Below are 21,907 nucleotides of genomic sequence, written 5' to 3'. Positions count from 1 at the left end.
TTCATTTTTATGAATCTCAATAATAATGGTGGCTGTTTGATCCCCGACTATTTCTGGCATTGAAACTTCTTCTTGTTGAGTGTTTTCTACCAAAAGTTTTTCATTAATGAGGTTTTCCAATTCAGAGGCAGCTTTCATTGCTGCCCTTCTCCTGATCTTATATTTAGATTTCCTTGATGGCTGTTTCTCATCTTGCTGGTCCCCAGTTTGATGTGTTTCAGAGGCTGTTTCTTCTTCAGTGATCTTCTGTACTTTAGCGATCACTGTTTCTTCTGTATTAATCTCATTTTTAACGGAGGCTGTCTGATCCCCAACTGTTTCTAGTATAGAAACTACTGGATGTTCACTGTTTATTCCAGAAACGTTTTCATTATTGAGTGTTTCCAGTTCACAGGCAGCTTTCATTGCTGCCTTCTTCTTGTTCTTTCTTTTAGATTTCCTCAATTGTTTTTTCTCATCTTGATGGTCCTTATTTAGTTGTGTTATGGAGACCGTTTCTTCTTTAATCTTCTCCTGTAGTTTACCGATGACTGTTTCCTTTGCGTGATTCTCATTTATAATGGTAGCTGTCTGATCCGCAACAATTTCCGGTACTGAAAGTTCTTGTTCAATGTGTTTTCCAGAAACGTTTTCATTGTTGAGGTTTTCCAATTCACAGGCAGCTTTCATTGCTGCCTTCTTGTTCTTTCTTTTAGATTTCCTCAATGGCTTTTTCTCATCTTGCTGGTCCTTATTTAGTTGTGTTGTGGAGACCGTTTCTTCTTCAATCTCCTCCTGTAGTTTACCGATGACTGTCTCCTTTGCGTGATTCTCATTTATCATGGTAGCTGTCTGATCCCCAACTATTTCCGCTATTGAAACTTCTTCTTGTTCAATGTTGTCTTCAGAAACATGATCATTGTTGAGGTTTTCCAATTCAGGAACAGCTCTCTTTGTTGCCTTTCTCTTGTTTTTACGTTTAGATGTTTTCAATTGCTTTTTCTGATCTTCATGGTCTCCATTTAGTTGTGTTATGGAGACCGTTTTGTCTTCGATCTCCTCCTGTAGTTTACCGATGATCGTTTCATTTTCATGAATCTCATTTATAATGGTAGATGTCTGATCCCCAACTATTTCTAGTACTGAAAGTTCTTGTTCAATGTTTTCTCCTGAAACTTGTTCATTATTGAAGGTCTCCAGTTCACAGGCAGCTTTCATTGTTGCCTTTCTCTTGTTTTTACGTTTAGATGTTTTCAATGGCTTTTTCTGATCTTCATGGTCCCCATTTAGTTGTGTTGTGGAGACCGTTTCTTCTTCTATCTCCTCCTGTGGTTTAGCAATGACTGTTTCATTTGCCTGATCCCCATTTACTTCTGGTACTGAAATGTCTTGTTCACTCTTTTCTCCAGAAACCTTTTCATTACTGAGTGTCTCCAGTTCAGAGGCAGCTTTCATTGTCGACTCTGTCCTGTTCTTCCCTGTAGATCTCTTCAATAACTTGATCTGCGGATCCTGATGCCCATTCAGTTTTGTTTCAGAGGGCTGCTGTCTTTGCAATAAAAAGAACTCAGTTTGTGTTGATATCGATTGATAAACTGGTTTCAACTGACATCTGGTTTCCAGGCCATCCATCTCAGTTTGCGTTGAAGTCGTTTGACGGACTGGTTTTAATGGAAAGCTGGTTTCCTGTATATCCATCTCAGTTTGAATTGAAGCAGATTGATAACTGACTGTTTTCTGCTTTGGGCTGTCTTGTGAATCTGTCTGAATTTGCACAGAAACCATTGAATTCTTTCTTTGTCTTTTCTCTGCAAGTCCTTTCCTCATCAGATCTTTCTGCTGTTTAAGTTTAGCATTTAGTTTCTGATTTATATTGAACATTTCATCAAGCTGTTGCATTAAATATTTCTGTACTTCGATATATTCTAATTCAGACTCCTTAGATTTGGCAAGACACATACACTTTGCTTGACTTTTTGTCTTTTCAGATGAGTGGGGCAAGTTCTGAATTTCAGTTAAACTCTCTTCTTGAACATTTTCTGCTGTGTGATTATCAGGAACCTTAGTTAAGTTCTCTGTCTGGTTGTTGTCCTTGGGCTTACCCGTAGATGTACATTTCTCCCCTTTTTCATCCTTTTTGGTGGATAGCTGTGTTGTGGAAATCACATTGTTGTTGGAAAAACTTTCCTTTGCCAAGGAAGCTGCCTCATCACGTTCTTGTTCCGGCACTGAAACATTTTGAGTTTCAATATTCTCAGCAATAAAACTTATGTCTATGCGAGGTTCTGAGTTGGGGAGCATTTTCCAAATCGTCTTCTTTCCGCTGACGGGCAAAGCTGCCTGATAATTTTGTTTCTCCGGCAGAGGACCATTATTGATGTCACTGTTTTCTGTAAAAAATGTAAGATCTATGCAAGCATCTGACTCTGGGAAAGATTTCCATAACAGCGGCGTCTTCTTGATGCGCTTCGTCTTTGTTGTTTGTTTTTCCCCTTTTTGATCCACTTTCTTCTGTGAACTGGAGATGGATTTCTTTTCAGTGACCAGTTCGGTTGTAGAAATTGCAGGTTCCTCTTTGCAAATCTCCTTCTTTAAGGAATCTTCCTGATCACCTACTTTTTCAAGCAGAAAAGTGTCCTGCTTTTTAACATTTTCAGCACCAGACTTAAAGGGCTGTTCCTTCTCTGGTGTCTCCTTCTGTACAGAAATCGATTCCTGTTTGGTATCCAGTGAAACATCTTCCATTCCAGTACTTTCATCTGAAATCCTAAGATCAGCAGGGGCATGTTTCTCTAACCAGATTTGAAATGGTATCATTTTATTCTTTTTGCGCCTCGTCGTTGGTGGCTGTTCATTAGACTTAGAGGGCTGTTCCTTCTCTGCTATGTTGATTGTCTCCTGCACTCCAGCAATGGACTCTTCTTCACTGATCAGCGAATCGTTCTGCTTTTCAATATTTCCTGCAGAAATCTCTTGGTCAATGGGGACGTGTTCCTCCGACCAGGTTTTAAATGGTACCTGGTTCTTCTCATTGGACTCAATCTCAGGTGGCTGGCTGTCCCCTTTTTGATCCACTGTCTCCTGTGAACTGGAGATGGATTTCTTTTCAGTGACCAGTTCTGTTGTAGAATTTGCAGGTTCCTCTTTGCAAATCTCCTTCTCTAATGAATCTTCCTGATCACCTTCTTCTTCAAGCAGAAAAGTGTCCTGCTTTTTAACATTTTCAGCACCAGACTTAAAGGGCTGTTCCTTCTCTGGTGTCTCCTTCTGCACAGAAATCGATTCCTGTTTGGTATCCAGTGAAACATCTTCCATTCCACTAATTTCATCTGAAATCCTAAGATCAGCAGGGGCATGTTTCTCTAACCAGATTTGAAATGGTATCATTTTATTCTTTTTGCTCCTCGTCGTTGGTGGCTGTTCCTTAGAGTTAGAGGGCTGTTCCTTCTCTGCTATGTTGATTGTCTCCTGCACTCCAGCAATGGACTCTTCTTCACTAATCAGCGAATCGTTCTGCTTTTCAATCTTTCCTGCAGAAATCTCTTGGTCAATGGGGACTTGTTCCTCCGACCCGGATTTAAATGGTACCTGGTTCTTCTCATTGGACTCAATCTCAGGTGGCTGGCTGTCCCCTTTTTGATCCACTTTCTCCTGTGATCTGGAGATGGATTTCTTTTCAGTGACCAGTTCTGTTGTAGAAATTGCAGGTTCCACTTTGAAAATCTCCTTCTCTAAGGAATCTTCCTGATCACCTTCTTCTTCAAGCAGAAAAGTGTCCTGCTTTTTAACATTTTCAGCACCAGACTTAAAGGGCTGTTCCTTCTCTGGTGTCTCCTTCTGTACAGAAATCAATTCCTGTTTGGTATCCAGTGAAACATCTTCCATTCCAGTATTTTCATCTGAAATCCTAAGATCAGCAGGGGCATGTTTCTCTAACCAGATTTGAAATGGTATCATTTTAACCTTTTTGCGCCTCGTCTTTGGTGGCTGTTCCTTAGACTTAGAGGGCTGTTCCTTCTCTACTATGTTGATTGTCTCCTGCACTCCAGCAATGGACTCTTCTTCACTGATCAGTGAATCGTTCTGATTTTCAATATTTCCTGCAGAAATCTCTTGGTCAATGGGGACGTGTTCCTCCGACCAGGTTTTAAATGGTACCTGGTTCTTCTCATTGGACTCAATCTCAGGTGGCTGGCTGTCCCCTTTTTGATCCACTGTCTCCAGTCCTTTGGCGATCGATTCATTTTTGATCGCCAGTGAGGCGTCCTGCTGTTCGATATTTTCAGCAGACATTTTTTGCTCCTCAGTTGCGTGCAGCTCCCACCAGACTGCAAATGACACCTTCTTCTTTTTGCGTTTGGGTGTCTTGGGTGGCTCTATTTCCTTCTCGACAATGTTGTCGGATGTAACCTCTTCGACGGTAGGCTGGTTGGACTGCATTGTAAACTTTGCTTGTGTTAGGTTGTAAGCTAAAATCACTTATCTAGAAACTTAGTAAAGATTTCACGTCAAGTTTGATGTAAATCTGCAAAAGAAATGTGCACCAAACAAATCTTACTAGGTTGAAAATCTTACTGTGAACTGCTAGATAAATTCTTAAGAGAAATGTATCAACAACGGCTGCTAAACGGCTGTGATGAAAGTAGATCGATGTGACGAGCTTATATAGCTGGTGATGTCAGAATTCTGCCTTTGGAGTTATATTGTGATGTGACATTGTGATGTCACAGTTTCGTTTGATATTCAGAGCGGGCTTGTCTGGTGGATTTTGTATTAACACGGCGCATGCGCGCGCAACCTGACTCCAGAAAGAGTAAGTGGGCTTTCAAACTGTCACTGGTTGCCATAGTTACCCACCATTACTTGTTGTTTTTACGTTGGTTAGCATGTTATCAGCGCAGCTAGCCTAGGCTACCATAACTGTTTAAAACTGAGTAATAAAATACGTTATGCTACCAAATTGACATTAAGAGACGGGATACTGTAAATGGCTAAGAGTTGTAAGGTTGGTTAGAATTTTTCTGCTTTTTCCTTGGTCCAATAGTGACAGTTAGTGGTCAATGAATGCTTTTATTTTGAAGAACGGTATATTTCTTCTTCGTGTGTTTTGTGACATGCTGCACTTCCTGTGTTTGTACGATGAGACAGCTTGAGATCGTGAAAGAACCAGAAGGAAATTTTTTTAAAGAACGCTCTTGGAAAGAAGAATGAAAATATGCGCAATGATGACAGGATCATGGAAGAATAATAAAATGATAAGATAAATTATATTGGTATTTTCACCCTGTGTTTTGTACTATAAAGTATTTATTTTTCATTTAGTTTAACCAATTTTTATTATTTGTTTTCTTCAAAATCGCTGAATTTTCATACAAATGCTTGGAAGTGAAGCTGGTGAGGCAGCAGCGAGCTGAGCCTCACCTGGGGTTGCGCAACCTCTTTAAACTGCACTGGCTGCCACTCTATGGGAGCATGCTCCTCCTGTCTGTACGTCGCCAATAAAATGGTTAAAAAACATTTAATATATGTACTGATTTTCCATCATTTAGCTTATCGATATAATGTGCAGTGTTTGTTGTTTCGTGTGCTGAGGAGCGATCAGAAACGGCAGAGAACAGAGTCGAGGTGAGGCAGGCAGTTTTCTTGCCTCATGGCAGGGGGCGCTCATGATCCCAGACATTGTGACTCCGCGTCTGCAGAGTAAGAGACAGCGCGCTGCTGATACCGTATAGTACAGGGAAGTTACACGCAACGAGTCTGTGTAGCTTGGCCGATACAGAAAGAGAAAACGGTGGTTTGAGTTGTACTTCAACGGGTTCCCCCTTTGCTGTGCAGCATAGTTCTAAATTAATAATATCTATATTTCCAAGTTTCATTGAGTTAACGGAATTATTCTGCCTTGGCAGCGCGGCTATGGATGGCATGTGGGGGTCTTATGATTTTGATTAAGTCAGTGCCTCACCAACCATGAACCTCACCGCACGTCACTGTAAGAACCAGTGCAACGTTATTGGTTTATTTGTTGAGAAAGGAAAGCTGTGTATGCTGAAAGGCTAAGGACACTACATATTCTTTTTTGTAAACATTAATGTTTTATATTACGTTGGGGAAACATGGTATGTTGTTTTGTTGTCTTAAAAGGCTCTCAAGGACAATTTCATTTATATTTCATAATGATTAAGCCTGGGAAATTATTTTATTGGATTAGACATATCCAACAACAACTCTAAATCTGTCCCACAATTCCTTATGTAGACTTTCCGTTTCATTGATTTTATTTTATTTTTTTAAATAAGCGCCAGAAAGACTAGATTGGCACAGCTTTAAGGAACCTGATCTCGACACGGCCGCGCACAGCAACTCTGTGGCGCTGAAAAAAAAATAAACAACTCATTAATTAAAGCACAGAATAATAATGACGCTTATGATTTTTACATTTAAAAGTCTTGACTGTCACTACATATCCATTGATCTATTGTTCATACCCACTCATAAAACCTAAAATGGAAATAAAAAGTTAATTTATTCTGAAATTTCTGCAGTTCTTTTCAAATAATCTTTGTTCGCAGCAATGATTTATTTAATTGCGCTCAAAACCAGTTATTTATCCATGGTGTGTTTTATATTTAGCAACTCATTTGCCCTTGAACTCTCCATTTATTGGTAGCAACTGATGCAACGAAATCTCAAAAATATGACTGCAGATATAGATGTCAGCTGACCAAGCAACAAATGCGCTGGTGTCTGGCGCCATCTTGTGTAAATTATAAGCAACTGCAGCATAATGATACAATGGGAATTTTTATTTTCCCATGAACAGTTAGCGATTCCTTTCTTTAAGGACCATTATATTCTAACAGCGAACTGGTCAAATGATCACTGATTATTACTTTGCAATATATATATACACTTTACTTACAGCTTTCATGTTTATGATTTTTTTCTTGCCTGATCTATAGAGATATAGCTAGTGCATACATACATACATACACATAAATACATACATAAATATAAATAAAGAAGGATGAACGCATTCTACTGTTACCTATTCTATACTATCAACACTGCGGTTAACTACTGTTGGTTGTTCAAAAGAAATCAAAGTTTTAATTTAAAGAACACACCGGAAATCATTACATTATGGTAACATCACTTTATTTATAAACCAGATACCTTGGGGCGGGGGTCAAGTTTAGTACTGTGAATATACAAAATTAACAACTCATTGAAAAAAAACAAACAAACACTTGAAGTAAAAATGAATACAAACAGGAAAAGGTATAATTTAAGATAGATTTTGTAAAGCACATAAATCCTAGTTTTAGTCAACAGTGCTCCAACAGAACATGACAAAATAAGTGTGCCATCTATTGCAAAAAAACAATAGAAATGAAGGAGAGTGGATTAGTTGGAAGGGTGTGTGGTTGAGAAACACAGCTTGAGTGTGTAAGGATAAGGCCCACCTAGGAGACAGAAGGAAAACAACATTAAAGCTCTCTGTAGAGTAGAACTGAACTGGGAATTTTGGTGAATGAAGAGAAAAGAGAACTTACTGGGATTTTTCATCTGGTAATGGTTCACCATGGCTAGCGCTTCCATGGCATCGTTGATGGATTCCCACTCCAGCAGCCCAGACGAACTGCGCTCACCTATAAATGAGATGTGGATGGTTTGAAATCAGAAAAGAATTTCAAAAGCCAAGTTGGGTTTGAATTTCATTACAAATAAACTATTTTATAGATAAAAATCTTTACTCTCTGAGCTTCACTGTTTTATTTTTGTCTCTGTAGAAACTAAAGGTTAAAATAAGGAGCTTTAGCTGCGTTTCCATTAACCATATATAATTGCCCAATTTAATATTTTGAAAATAAATTGGCTTAATAAAAATGGAAACACTGTCATTTTGAAAAAATTCCCAATTTTCGCTAAAACGTTTTGCCGCTAAGTTGAGGAGAGTTTTTTGGTCGTATCGAAATTCGTTTATTTCACAAAACTGCAATGGAAACACTTTTTACTAAAAGGATACTTAAGTCTCAAAAATTTACCACTTATTAGTCTCCTGTCTATCAATATAACTTGTAAAAGAGGAAATGGGAGAAATGTTGACAGTTAGAAGCAAAACCAATACAGCAATATAAAAGGAACACACACAGCAGGGTCAGTCAACACACACCACTAGCTGGAAGAGATTAAATACTGAAATGTAACCCAGACCTACAGAAGGCAACAATACTCACTCTTTCCAGTAAAAAGCTTGATACTCGTAGGACTTTTAATTCCCAGTTCCTCGCATATCTGGGAAGAGAAAGCAGATTCGGTCAGTGCAGTCGTCGACCTGCAGTCGTGACGTTAGCCTCGTTTTATTCAGCAGAGAGAACTCCTGTTTTGAGATTTTTCTCACTTGGAAGAAGGTCTCCTCTGTGATCTCCGGCTGGGCGTTGAAGAAGTGCAGCACGTTGCTGGGGTGCTGGATTCGGTTTTTAGCCGCTTGCTCTGGGGAGGCGAAGCGGTTGTTCCGAGATCCATGGAAGTCTTTAAAGCTGCTGGTGTTATCCTCTAACTGGTAGCTCTGTCCTGGTACGATGGCCTGCTGCTTGGACACGCTGCAGGGACAGAGAGGGGGGGGGGGGGGGGGGGGGGGGGGGGGGGGGGGGGCATCGGCTCTTTCAACTCTTTGCTCAACTTCCAGAGGTTTTAAAATTAATCTACACTCCAGTGTGGAAATGTGTTTGGGCAGCAGTTTTTACCAAACATTGAGTTTCTGTCCAAACAGGAAGGTGTTGTTGAGGTGACTGATGGCTCGGTCCACAGAGTAACAGTCTCCCATCTCTACCATCGCTGCTCCAGGTTTACTTTTCATGAACTTCACCTGAAGATGGGGAGAATAAAACCAAAAAAAAGTAACAAAAATAAAAAGACACTAGTCAGTTGCTGATTCTAGGTTCAAGGTGAACTTTTGTCATAATGCAACTATCATCGTAATAAAAAAATAATCTCCTAGCCTGCCCTTTATACTTAAAACATATTTTGCAGCAAAAATATTTATGGCTTTCCCTTTCAAATAAATTCTGTTAGATAAAGTCATATGATTTACTTTGAATTTATGTGATGCTGTAAAGGTGTCTTACATTCATTAAGGGGCAGTGTTATGTATTTTAGAGGAACATGGTGCCATTTTATAACAAAATCAAGTAACTGTTAGCTCCAGTTGTTACAAAAATGTTTATATAGCAAATATAACTGAAAGGAAATGGGACTTTGTAATTTATCACCTTGAAATTGGGCCTTTGTCTCTTTAAATACTCCTGCTCTTTCTGACACTCCACCTTCAGGATGTCATCACAACATCGCCCCTCTATTAACCCTTTATCAATGTTTATACCAGCGTTGCACTGAGAAGTATCTTGTATAATAAACTCAGCAGATGCGCAGTTCCACCAGGTGTTTGCCAATTGCTGCTGGCTAGTCTGAAGGAGCTGAGTGGGGGAGTCACAGAGGGTGGGAAGCTTGGAAACTGCAGCTCCGAGGAGGAGCTGTGCCTCGAAGGTGGCACTCAGTCCACCTAGGCGTTTTGCACAGCTGAATGGTTGCCACGGGAGATTAAAGAATTTCTCGAATATGCATGAAAGAATCAGGGCAACCCTCCAGGTACGTTTTTGATGTGAGAATAACATGATGAAAAGCTCAAAAAAGTAGATTTTACACAATGCTGCCCATTTGAAGCAATTATTTTTAAAAGTCCCATAAAAGCCCAGGAGGGTCTAAGCAGCATTATACTCACCCTCTCGATGTTGCCATAGAGACAAAAGATGTTAAAAACTCTGTCAGCATTGATCTTGGATGGCTCCAGGCCGTACACCATAAGAACCGGGGAGTCGGCATGGGGGCCGTACTCGGGCGGAGGCGGCCCGTATCCTGCACCATAGCGCTGGCTCCCACGGCCCCGGCCCCCCATCCCAATCCCCATGCGGTGGGGAGGAGGGGGGCCGTACGTGTCGTCGTTATAGCTATGATATCCTCCTTGTGGACCTCCTGTAGTACAGACGGAAAAGAAAACGCCAACAGTGAGGTTTTACAGTGGGAACTATTGTTCTACACTTCATATCAATTTCTCAGAGAGACAAATACCATAATCAGGTGGGTGGTCTCCCAGGAGAGCGGGCTGCCTCTGGCGCTTGTTGGGGTTGGCGTTAGGATCTGAAAATGGTCAAAATGTTCCCATCAAACAACTTGTGCTGCATGCAGCGCAGATGCTTCACTTGGCCTATCGCATGCTATGAGACAACTTAGTGAAGTGCATGCAACAGAGGAAGCTGGCCCCTTAAAAAAATAAAATAAAATATAATAAAAGGTTCGGCAGGCTTCGTCTGTTCATTTAGGCTGAACATAATGGAGATTTTTTTTATTTAGAAGTGGCCGTAGCTTTCAAAGCATTCAATAAATGGAGTCCTTAATCATCCCGATATAAACACAAACACACCTTGTGATATGTTCCAATTGCCTTCACCATCTGCATCTGTACAAGTACACATACACATGTCAAATCCAAATACACAGCGTACTCAATTGGTAACACTAAACACACCAGAAAATGATATCAAAGCAGCACAGACAGGTGAATGTAACAGATCAGAAAGAGATCGTACGGCTCAGTGCCGCAAACGGCTCCTGCCATTTTATTAGAAACTAAAACAGCTTTTACAACCCGGATGAGACAGAAGTAAAACACACGAGAATAGAAAATAAAAAGCATCACATTCAAAAATCAAACCCTGACATTTAGTCTGGTTTAAAAAAAAAAAAAAGAGAAAGAAAATAAATCTCTAAAAACTTATGACTTCATTTGGACTTGAGCTCTGACTTGAAAATTTAGCACAATGGAGGAATGCCTCCTGCATTATGTTTAAGTTTAATCATCGTTATGTTCATAAAAATTTCTGACAAAAATTTGTAGTCATTTGTATTAAGAGGAGCATCTATGTGCAAATTAGACATACATTTAAATTTAGCTGTATTATTTTCAAGCCACTTTACAGAATAACTTTTCATCCCAAAAACTAACAGAAAAAAAACAACTATATATCATTACAAATTGATTTAAACAAAAAGAATTGGAAAGCCAGGTTCTGATTTGGTTGCAAAACCAGACGAGATTACAGATTGCTGCTTACACCAAAGGCTCAGGTTGCCTTCTGCTAACCATACAGTACTACACTAGACTTGAAATTGGGCCTCTGCCTCTTTAATAACTCTTATTCCAACACTCCACCTTCAGAATTTAATTATTAACCCTCCATCAAGATTTTTACCAGAGCTGCACTGAGAAGGAGCTCGTATAATGGGTGTTTGCTAATTGCTGCTGAGAGTTCACAAATCTGGAGTAAAATTCACACAAAACTATGATGTCAATATGGACCACAATCTCAGAGAGAATTGGGGGAAAAAAAGACAGTTCTGAAGACCAAAGTGGGTTTGACTCTGCAATAACAAGATACCAACAAAGAAGTGGGCCTACTGAAAACTATATCCATGCATGGTATATGCACTCTATACTTGGTCAGTCCTTGTTTTGCCTCAAAAAAGTTTGGAGGTGATCGGCCTGTGGTTGTGATGAGGTGCTGAGGAAGCCCAGTTTGCTTTCTTCATTTTCGGTTCTAGTCTTTTATCTTCCACTTGTCAATACTCCACAGAGTCCCTGTGGAGTTCAGGTCCAGACAGTTTTCTGGCTAGTCAGCAAAGGTGACACCTTGGTTATTATGGCAGGTATTGATATATGTGAGCCAGTGCCATGTTCTGCTGGGAAATGACATTGTACTATAAAGCTGGTGGGCAGCATTTCCTGGTAGAGGACTGTGTTGACCATGGACTTGATAAACCCCAGTGGACCACCACCACAGATGATATGGAACCTCAAACCACCTCTGACTGTGGAAACTTCAAGCAGGTTGCCTTCCATGCCTCTTCACTCTGAGATAATGATTTCTGAACTAAATCCAAAAATGTTATTTTCATCTGTAGAGAACTTTGGACCACTGAGCAACGATTCTTCTCCTCCTTAGCCCTGATAAACTCTTCTGATGTTTTGACTTGTGTGCGGCCGTTGAATAATGCCTCCAGTGAATTTCCCCAAACCTCTTCAATGGGCTTTGCTTCACTATTCTCCCAAACTTGAAGTTATCCCTGTTGCTTATTCACCCTTTACTACCTCACTTTCCCTCTTAATATGCTTTAATGGAGCTCTCCAAACAGCCAATTTCTTCTGTGGCTTTTTCAAAGAGTTGGGTTTTCATTTGCTAGAAATCACAACACAAACAGAAATAAACACTTGAAATATATCACTTTATGAGTAATGAATTTTTTGATTTTTCACCTTTGGATTCAGCTATAGAAATAAATTTGGTTTTCAACAATATTCTAATTTATAAAGATGAAAATAACTGAAATTAAAGACTTTACAAATTACATTATAAGGGTTAAAATGTTAATGGCAGTGTAATAGCATATTAAAAATTCCCCAACTACAAAATAAAGTTCTGCTTTATCAGTTATAGCATGCTTCTAAATAAATATCAACTGTTTTAACTATACAGCAGCTAATGACTTATTGTTAGGTCCCAGGATTTCATTGAACATATTGAAAAGCTAAAACACAGTAGTTCAGATGTCAGAAATAAATGCATCACTTCCTTTTATCAAAGGAACATCGTGAGAAATAACAGATGGTTCATGAATACCACAGATCTTCGAATGTAAACTAGAGTCAGAAACAGAATTCATGTAGTAGATCATAAACATTGAACCATTAGATCATTCATTCATTCATTAAGTACTTACAGCACCACATAGGGAGCATAGGACACAGTGGGCAGGTAGGGGGCAGTCTTCAGCAAGGATGCTACCCTCCAACCTCTGACTCCAGCCTCAACTCAATCCTCCTCCTCAGTCTTTAGTTGCTTCTTTCCAGCCTTGCATCCCACCTCCAGACCAAAAAGTGCATCCACGGGGTTCCAGTGTTGACTTTACAATCGGTGCCGCTGCGTATTCAAAGTTACCATTAGAGGCTCATTTCCATCTTACCGTGCTCTGATCACAAAGCAGGGCAAATGCACCATTTTCAGAGTAGGCTGTCAGTCCACAGACACAATGAGCCAAACCTGCATCACACGGGAGGCATTAGAGGCATCACTATGGGCCAGTGCAAAAAAAAAAAAAAAACTACAAAAATAAATAAATAAACGCAGAAACAACACAAGAACAGCACAGAGAGGAGGGGAAAAAGGGGAATAAGGAACAGGGGAAAACAGAACACCAGAGTCCATAACTGTGGAAAGCTTTGGAAAAGGATTTGGAATCTGTTTGCCTCAGTGCTTGTATGCTTGACAGGTGTCTGATGTTGTGTCTTCGTTAGGGCCCCACTGTGGGTATTTCTTCTCATGTAAAAATGGGTACTTGCTTTATTTATCTGCTTTGAAAGCTGTCACCTCTTGCAAAGTGAAAGCATTTACTGCTTGATAATGAGTCGTCTGGAATATCTGCATGAAGATGTGCTGTCGTGGCGGCTCGGCTGCATGTTGCCTTGGATACTCAGCTCGATGTGCGGTCGTGTGTTCGGCGGAGGGAGGTAGAGATGAGGTGTAGTGTCATTTGAGAGAGCAAACTGCCCCAGTATGTGTAGTCGTCTGTTCCCTGGCCGGACTGAGTGTGTCTGAAATCCTCTGTTGCTCCCTGTGCTTGTGTTTTGTTTTGGGGTTTATTTTGGCCAAAAAGAAACAAAAAAAAAATCCAAGAGTGTGACTCCTGCCCCCATCACCAATGTGTTGTGACTCCTCAGGGGGTTTCTGGAGATGAAATGTGCTGTGCCGGTAACGGAGCTGCCGGAGGTGCTTATCAATCTATCAGCATCGGACTGTGGTGGATATGCGAGGTGTTTTGTTTGACGACCTGGGGAGTTATTTCTGTCCCTCTAAACTGAACGTGTGGCGACTTTTCGCCACCGAAGAAAAAAAAAAACAAATAAACATAAAAAAAACCATGACATGACTCCCAGGTCGGCTGGTGGAGATGTGGATGATGATGGAGTACTGAGTTGAGGTTGTGTTCCAGTATTTGATGCCCCACTGTGCCCCATGTGTGCCATAGAGCATTATTTGTTGTTGTTGATATGTCGGAGCTGTGAAGGTCGCTGTGTCTGCTTGCAAAGTCATGGAAAGCCTGTATGAGGTTATGGAGTAAGGACACAAGGAGGACCTCTGGGTTGTTAGGAAGCACAAAAATAGGACACAGTAAGAAACACCTGAATGAGCCTCGATATGTTCTTGTTTGAGTCAAAGCTGTTGATATGAAAAACTGATACTTTTTTTGGATCTTTTTGTCCTAAGAATAAAAAAAAAAAAGCAAGATATGCAATTAATCATCTGAAAAATTCAAAAGAACTCAATTAATTTCCATTCTGATTATTAATTTTTTTGAAGGGCAATTTTAAACCTATTTTATTTGTGTTTTCTGTTGTTTGTGTTTTTTATTTGCTTCTTTATTGTTTTCGGTTGGTCTGTGTTCTTTAGGATACTTAAAATATTTTTCCTTTCCAATGTGAGGTATTCTGTACAAAATTTAACCTTTGTTAGTCTTTGAGAGGGAGAACTTTCATTATAAAGCCAGTATGAATGCATTACTTGAAAATGGTCTCAAAACAACATTATCATTTGTTGCAATAATTTCTGGGACAATTTATCATCCAATAAAATTTTTCATGGCAGGCCTGCCAATAGGTCCACAAAACTGATCTCCATCTCCTACAAAAGTTTTCCTTTCTCATGTCTTCTACAAACTGTACATTTTCCTTTAAAGGACCCATGAAATACGTGGCCTTGGATTCTAGTAATTAGAATTACTAAGAGTTATTTGAGTGAAAATTTTATTTTATTTCAACATTGTATCAAACCAAGATGAACCTTCTAATTCTGCTAAAACTTGGGAGCTGCAGTATCATTTCATGGGGCCTTTATTAATAAGTCTCACTTTCACTTTTTACAAAATCTCCACTATGCTTGAAAGAATGCTTTCAGTTGTGTTACCTGGATTTAAGTAAGCAAGGACGTGAGATAGTGCAGCTGTGACATGCTCTACAGGGACTGTGATCCTGTGTGACATGTGGTGCATCTTCTTCTACTGCTAGAATGGGTGCTCCATATTTTTCACATGCATGAGTCTATAATGCACGCTGCCCCCAGGCAGCTCCTCATGCCCTTACTTTTCACCTGCTGTGTGGTGAGAAAATACATAAGGACTGAAGGCATCGTAGGAATACTGCCTTTGAGCACTAAGCTGATCTGCGTGGTGAGACAATTCTTTGTGAACGAAGGCAATACCCCCCCGAGGCGAAGAACCCCCAACCATCCTATGTAGTGACATGAGAGAAGAAGAGGAGGAAAATAATGGAGAGGGATTGTTTGGGGAACATACGTTACCTTGGCCACTTAGGTTGGGGTTGGTGTAATCCCATGTGTCTTGGTCGTTCTTGAAGACGTTAAGGCGTGCGGGCTGTTGGACAGGAAGGAATAACAAACATGAACATTAGAGTATCAGACTTTGGGTTAGCAACTGGTTATTCACCAAGAGGCAGTTAGGCAGTAACTGTGTTTCCATTACAAATGTGCGCAAAACTTTGGCAAAATGCTGCCAATGTCGAAAAAATACAAGTAGCAATTGCGGTGCTTCCATTAAAATCTTACGTGAATAAGTTTTGCTTCACGCAATAAGTTGTTAAAAAAAACATGATTCTCTTACTACTTCCCGTCTTCCTCTTTGTGGTTTGAGGCAACAGTAACATGCTGCTGCTAATCGTGTGACGCAAAGAAAGTGTTTCATGTTTTGCGCAGTATACCATGTTCAATGCGGCCGAAATACCACTTTATGCCATCGGCAACACTTTTTAAAAACAAGATCATTTTTCAAAATGCTGTGTTTCCATTCAGCAAATTTATTTGCAAAATGTCAAACTGCAAAGGTCAATGGAAACGCAGCTCATAACACATACGTACCTTTGCATATTCAATTTTCAGAGTGCAACAGCCAGAGTAGATATCCGCTCCATTCAAAGAGGCTTTGGCCCTCTGGGCACTTTGGACCGAATCAAACGTGGAACCTTCAAGTTAAGGCCTAAAGAGACGTTCAAATATGATGTAACAACACAATGTTACCCTGCTGTGGAAAGTTTATAAAAGAATGTTGCCAAATAAAAAAAAGTTGATGTTTGTAAAGGATATTCAACCATAGCCTGAACACCATTCTTTCTGAAGATCACGATCCTCTGTACAGGCCCGCAGTTGTTACAAATAGTGTAGAGGACATCCTGTAGGACACCAAACATGTTTAGGTAGTAAGGCTCTCATGATAAAAAAAAAACATGTCATATCACCTTAAGTGAGAAATCATTGTTGGCATGGAAACATGTTTTGGTGTCGTCTCATTTCCCATCAGAACCAAACCTCTTGGCTGAAACACTTGGAACCCGGGCATGTGAATAATTTTAGGGGGTAGTTGTAGGATTTCTTTGCCATTTTCTGACACAGTGTTTTTCAATCCCTGAATATTAAATCAAACATTTAGTAGAATTAGAACAACATCTACTAAGACATTATAGAAATCCATCACAAAGCCCAACTGTGTGTAGTTATTTACTACATGAACTATTTTCACTTTTGTTGAAGGGAAAAGCTGCAATGTATTTATTTATTAAATACAAAGTGAATTTCTATATATGGACATAAAATTCACGCATGAATTACAATTCTACAGTTTACCAAAATGTATATACAAATGATTTATAGTTCAACTCTATTAAGGAATGTAAAAAGTCAAACTGAACTATTTCAAATAAAAACAACAATCCAGATATTCACTTTCATTCTGCCAGTTCAGAAAGTTTTAGGAAACAAATATCTCCAGCCATAACAGTGGTGTGGGATTCAAACGTAGAACTACAACAAACTGCTGTGGAAAACCAAAGGAATGTTTTAACCAACAAAGGACAATAGAATATAATTCTTTTAACTGTTTTAATTATGGATTACAAGTAAAAGCAAGTTTGTGACTGCCTGAATTTGTAAAGTTAAATAAAATTTTAACTTGCCATACAGCGCCAAATACTACTAAACCTACGAAAGATACTGATCTGGATGCAAGTTACCGTGGTGATGGGATAGATGGGATTCAAGATTGTGAGCAGCAGCACGTTGTTGACGCTCCGGGTGTCGTCCGAGTCTCCCGGCCGAGAAATTTTCTGACTGGTGGAGTAGTTGATGAAGGCGGGGTGGCCCGCGATGTAAACCTGGTTTTCAGCTGCGTAAGTCACAGCATTACAGGAGCCGTTCATGTCCTCATACTCCACCAGCGCCTGCCGCTTCTTCGGCATCATCACAACATAGCTGAAAAATATAAATAAAAAGGCACTTACAATCTCTGTGGAAGTCTTGTTTCATCAAGGTGTTAAAGCTTCAAACATCCCGTAAAGATAAGCACAGATAAAGGCATTTCTGATCTTTCTTTGTTAACTCGGGGTCAAATCTAAAAGCTTCACTTTACTGTCCATACTATGCAATAATTAAATTGTGAATTTGAAAGTCTTCAATAGACTACATCTATGCTCTTCATGAAGCACATAGCAGATGTTTCTGGGACACGAAATCGCATAAAACAGCGCTGGAATAATTAAGAATAATTTCTAAATGTTACAATGTTTAGTTTTTTTTTCTTTCTTAAATTTGGAAGTAAAAAAAAACATCTGTGGCTCCAGTTAACATGTAGGAACATCTATTATTACCTAATTGTCCCAAACTCCTGTAGCGCCTCCACCAGGTCAGCCTCCATCACACCATCCACCAGTCCCCTGATGTGCACCACAGGAGACGGTAGCGGTTTGTGAGGGTCTTCATAATTTTCCTAAGAAAGGAAAATAATACTGATGAAAATCAACCAGCAGCCAAAATATGGAATCAGCAGGTCAGGGTTTTTAAAGATTGGTAATCAGCCAGAAAGCTGCAATCAGTGTGGAGAACTGTTTGGTTTTTTTTTGACAATTTTATTTAGAAAATTAAATTAAATGGCACAAAAACAATGTAGTTTTGTAATGTAAGCAGATGCAAAATATCAACTGTTTTTCCCCCCTCACATTCATGTCAGCAGCAAAGCCTTAGCATGCTGCTGAAGCTTTGAGGATCCACTTACGTGAAGAGGAGCAGATTTTTTTTATGTCAACAACATCAATAGTTTTCAAATAAAATGATTTGATGTGTGAACACATGCTTATTTAGCCACACAAAGTTTGATTTTTACACAAAACTAGGAAATAGCTTTTAATTAAATTTCAGAATTCAGATGTTTATGCAGAAAAAGAAAATCTTTGTTTAGAAGAACATTTTCTGTTGCCGCTTCCCTTAGTGAAAATATAAAACAAAGGTACAAAACTGAGGTTGAATATGTATAAGCTAATATTGAATAATATAAGCTAGTCAATATGCAACATTTACTCTTGCTACTTAAAAGGTAGTTTTTTTTAAAAAAAAAACTAAACATTTCAAGACAATACCAGATATTTTTATTTTGAAATTATGGACCTTTTACTATAAATTCAAGTTATATAAACTACACTACAATGGCAACTTTTCAAGACAGTCTTCGTTTTTCCCCACACACATGAACTTGGTATCATTTGGCAGTTATTTTATTGCTCTTTCGAGTCTAAAAAAATCAAGTCTGACTTTTGAAACAAATTCCTTGTGGTTTACTCTAAAAGAGGAACAAGCCTGTTCAACAGACCCAAAGATGGTCCAACCAGAGACAAATCAGCTGAGAACAAGAAGGAAACATTCCCTGGACCATTTCAGAGATTTGATCAGCACTATATTTTCAAAGCCAAAGTAACTTTCAGCCAACAATTTATATTTAAGAATAATTTTGAACTAAGTTATAGATTCAGACTCGCTTTCCAAGAAACCGACAGAATCCATTCATGTTAAAAACATGTAGGTTCACAATGCAAAATTCTGTCTCCTTTGCAACCAAGAACTGATTCTATGTAAAGAACGATTAAAAATGCAGTCAGTGGATATTTTAAATTATTAATGCCGTTTGTTGTATTGAAATTAAATAGGTAATAAAATCATTCATTTATTATGCATTGGATATAAAGATGTTTTTTTTTATTGTCTCAGAGAGATACAATCTCCCACTTATTTGGTTCTGAAGCTTGTCCTAATTTGGCCAACATCTGACAAGCTTTTATTTTCATGAGAACTGACGTTAGTCATTTCTTTGACGAGTCTTTCTTTGTCCATGAATATAATATTTAAGCTGTCCTGCTTCAACCTGATGTTTAAATGAAACCGCTGAGCAGATTTTCGGGCACGCGCCGACGTAAACTCCATTCCTAAGTGTGAAGTAGCTAAGCAAGCTAATGCCTGCTAGCATTTTCGTTTTAGCTAGCGCCCGATTTATAACGTTTTAAATGCTGAAATACTTTCTAAGACAAAGCAAAACTATAATAGTTCAGCTCACTGATGCATTCGCTTCAAAGGTAACGGTGAAAACCCACCGTTGTCATTCCGCCTTCTTCAGTTTTCTGTCTTTTTGTCGCTCTGCCGCCTTCGCCGTAGTATCGGGACGCAGCAGCAGCCATGTTGTCCTGTCCACTTTACCGGGCTGGTGCTGCATTTCAGTGGTGTTAAGAAAATAAACGTTTTGCCAAACGTTTGGTTTTATTCTCCAACCAGAATTGATCCTGGAATAATTAAACAATGTGTTCTCATGGGTTTAAATTGCACCTTTATCAAAGAATGTTTGTATTCATCTTAGCAGCATTTTAAATTATGTTAGCATTTCTAAAAGGTGCAAGTCAAAAAGCTCATACTGATCAGTGAACGCAACAGAACTGTGTAACATTGAGTGCCGAATTCCCATTGGCTACCTTGCTCTGTCAATGAGCGGACGCGAAGCCAGAAGGGTGTGCACCATTTGTCAACCGGCAAGGCAATCAGACGCTTTCAAACGGTGCGTAAGCCGGGTGATGTTTTCTTCAAATGTACTAACAGGAGTAACGTACCCGTTCTCTTACAAAGTCACTACCATAAACATACATTTTGGGTGCCAAATATGTCTTTAATAGTGAAGAAAGCCGCTTAATTTCCAGATGATAAGAGTCAGGTGATCTCTGGCGATTTTTGTCTCATTATTGTCTCATTATTCAGTCTCCCACTGACCCCGGTTTCCTGGCTCTTGATGACAGTGTGCACAGGATGGCTGGCAGTCTCCACAGTAGCCAGACATCTCTGCGATTCTTTGGTCCAATACTGGTACAAGCACAATATTTACTGCTCATGAATTTTACATCCAACAGTCTGCATACAGTATGCAAGTAGGTTGCTTAAATTTTTTCTATTAGTTTTAGATTACTGAAATGTCTCTCCCCACGACCAGCAGTCATAGGCAACATACAAAATACACATAAAGCAATCCATATTTTTCAAAAAATGCTATGTAGTTGCATTTTATTCAAGCTGCAGTATATAACTTTAATCAAAAAATATGTTTTCTCCATATTTGTTAAAGCTGGCACCATGTTGTGACAGTTTGTTAGAGACAGATATGTGAAAACAATCAATCTCCTCCACCTCATCCCTGAACTACTATTACTGGCTAAAGTAATGCAACGTTCCGACCAAAACAACCAATCAGAACCAGTAGGAGGGTCTTAGTGCTGTCAATCAACCTCATTCACTCACTACTAAATGTGCTAATGGTGGAGAAACATCATATCATTACAGGAAAATTGTTTATCTACTGTCACTGGTAGCTAGACTAAGCATTTACAACAGGCTATGCTAGCTGCAGCATAGCACAGAGCGAGGGGGAGGGAGGATGAGCAGCCACATGAGATTGTGATTGACAGCACTAAAACTCTCCTGCCAGACTGGTTGTTTAGCACTTTGAGAAAGCAGAGGAAATAGATTTTTCACAGATTATCTCCATACCATACTGTCACAACATAATGACAGTTTTAACAAATATGTGAATTTTATTTTATAAAAATTACATACTGCAGGTTCAATTTCACTAAGGAGAGGGCAGGTCAGGAGGGACGTGGGCTAAAGCTGCTGCTGTCTGACTCATCTGTTGTTAAGTGGTAAAAGGTACAGGGACAAGTTAAATATATGAATATCTTGGTGATTTTTTTCCTTAATTCATTAGATAATAGTGAAATGGAGGCAAACAGTAGTCTGTAGCTAAGCTAACTATGCTAAATGGTTGAGAATCTCACACAGTCTATCCACCTCTCTTGGAGAAAAACTGGGCTACAAATTGACACTCTTGCCTTTTTCTCTCTCCTTTTTTTGTGGAAAACCTGACTTTATTATTTTTCCTAGCAGCATAGTAACCGCCACACAGTCGTTCTTGTTTTCTACTGACTGCTGCCGAACACCGTGACCGTCAAGCTCCAAGCAGGAACAAACTATTTCATGCAGATCCAGGAGGGTTCAGTGCAAATATGGATGTGTGTTTTTTGGTCTGGGAGTGAGAACATTTCATTTTTACTGCTAAAAACAATCTTCGAAAAGACAATATGATTAATTTTGTAATTGACACGGCCCCGATTTTTTTTTTTTTGTTAATTTCTATCAACAAAAAATAAATAAATAAAAAATTGTGGAGGGCCCCCTGTTGGTCAGGGGCCCTTAGAATTGTCATAACTTTCCCCCCTGTCTGGCGCCCCTGTTCAGACCGCAGCAGGTGAAGTGCTGGTAATGAAAGTTGAATCTTTAATTTAATTTATTATAAGTTATTGGGGCCACAGTGATTTTTGTCACTACAGACAAAAAAGTTAGATGCTTTTATCTGCTTTATGTGTGATGGGATCTGGTTTCGGTTAAACTGG

At 39.3% G+C, this 21,907-nt stretch overlaps 1 protein-coding gene across 2 annotated transcripts; it reads right to left on the bottom strand.

The window, feature by feature from the left end:
* Window positions 1-7,117: 7,117 nt before the first annotated feature.
* On the bottom strand, window positions 7,118-19,702 carry hnrnpl (heterogeneous nuclear ribonucleoprotein L). 2 transcript variants are annotated; one of them, XM_032576708.1, is made up of 14 exons: window positions 19,571-19,702; window positions 17,801-17,919; window positions 17,168-17,405; window positions 16,245-16,330; window positions 16,020-16,116; window positions 15,447-15,519; window positions 10,460-10,495; window positions 10,108-10,176; window positions 9,761-10,011; window positions 8,727-8,848; window positions 8,381-8,582; window positions 8,217-8,274; window positions 7,533-7,628; window positions 7,118-7,442 (listed from the first exon to the last, which is right to left on the bottom strand). In XM_032576708.1, the coding sequence occupies exons 1-14, from the start codon at window positions 19,652-19,654 to the stop codon at window positions 7,384-7,386; spliced, it is 1,590 nt and encodes a 529-aa protein (XP_032432599.1). In that variant the 5' UTR covers window positions 19,655-19,702; the 3' UTR covers window positions 7,118-7,383. The 2 variants fall into 2 exon arrangements, with proteins under 2 accessions (XP_032432599.1, XP_032432600.1); XM_032576709.1 differs by lacking the exon at window positions 10,460-10,495.
* Window positions 19,703-21,907: the final 2,205 nt, after the last annotated feature.

This window comes from Xiphophorus hellerii, chromosome 11, assembly GCF_003331165.1.
Source record: "Xiphophorus hellerii strain 12219 chromosome 11, Xiphophorus_hellerii-4.1, whole genome shotgun sequence".
In the NCBI taxonomy this organism is placed as follows: Eukaryota; Metazoa; Chordata; class Actinopteri; order Cyprinodontiformes; family Poeciliidae; genus Xiphophorus; species Xiphophorus hellerii.
This window is presented reverse-complemented; position numbering and strand designations above follow the sequence as displayed.

What these genes read in the sequence shown, in the direction of transcription:
- hnrnpl (XM_032576708.1), bottom strand. Translation starts at nt 19,654, where the DNA reads ATGGCTGCTGCTGCGTCCCGATACTACGGCGAAGGCGGCAGAGCGACA. An exon ending in CAATTGGAACATATCACAAG is followed by an intron (nt 10,177 to 10,459) that starts GTGTGTTTGTGT and finishes GACCATTTTCAG; the next exon opens with ATCCTAACGCCAACCCCAAC. An exon ending in TTACCAGATGAAAAATCCCA is followed by an intron (nt 7,443 to 7,532) that starts GTAAGTTCTCTT and finishes TCTGTCTCCTAG; the next exon opens with GTGGGCCTTATCCTTACACA.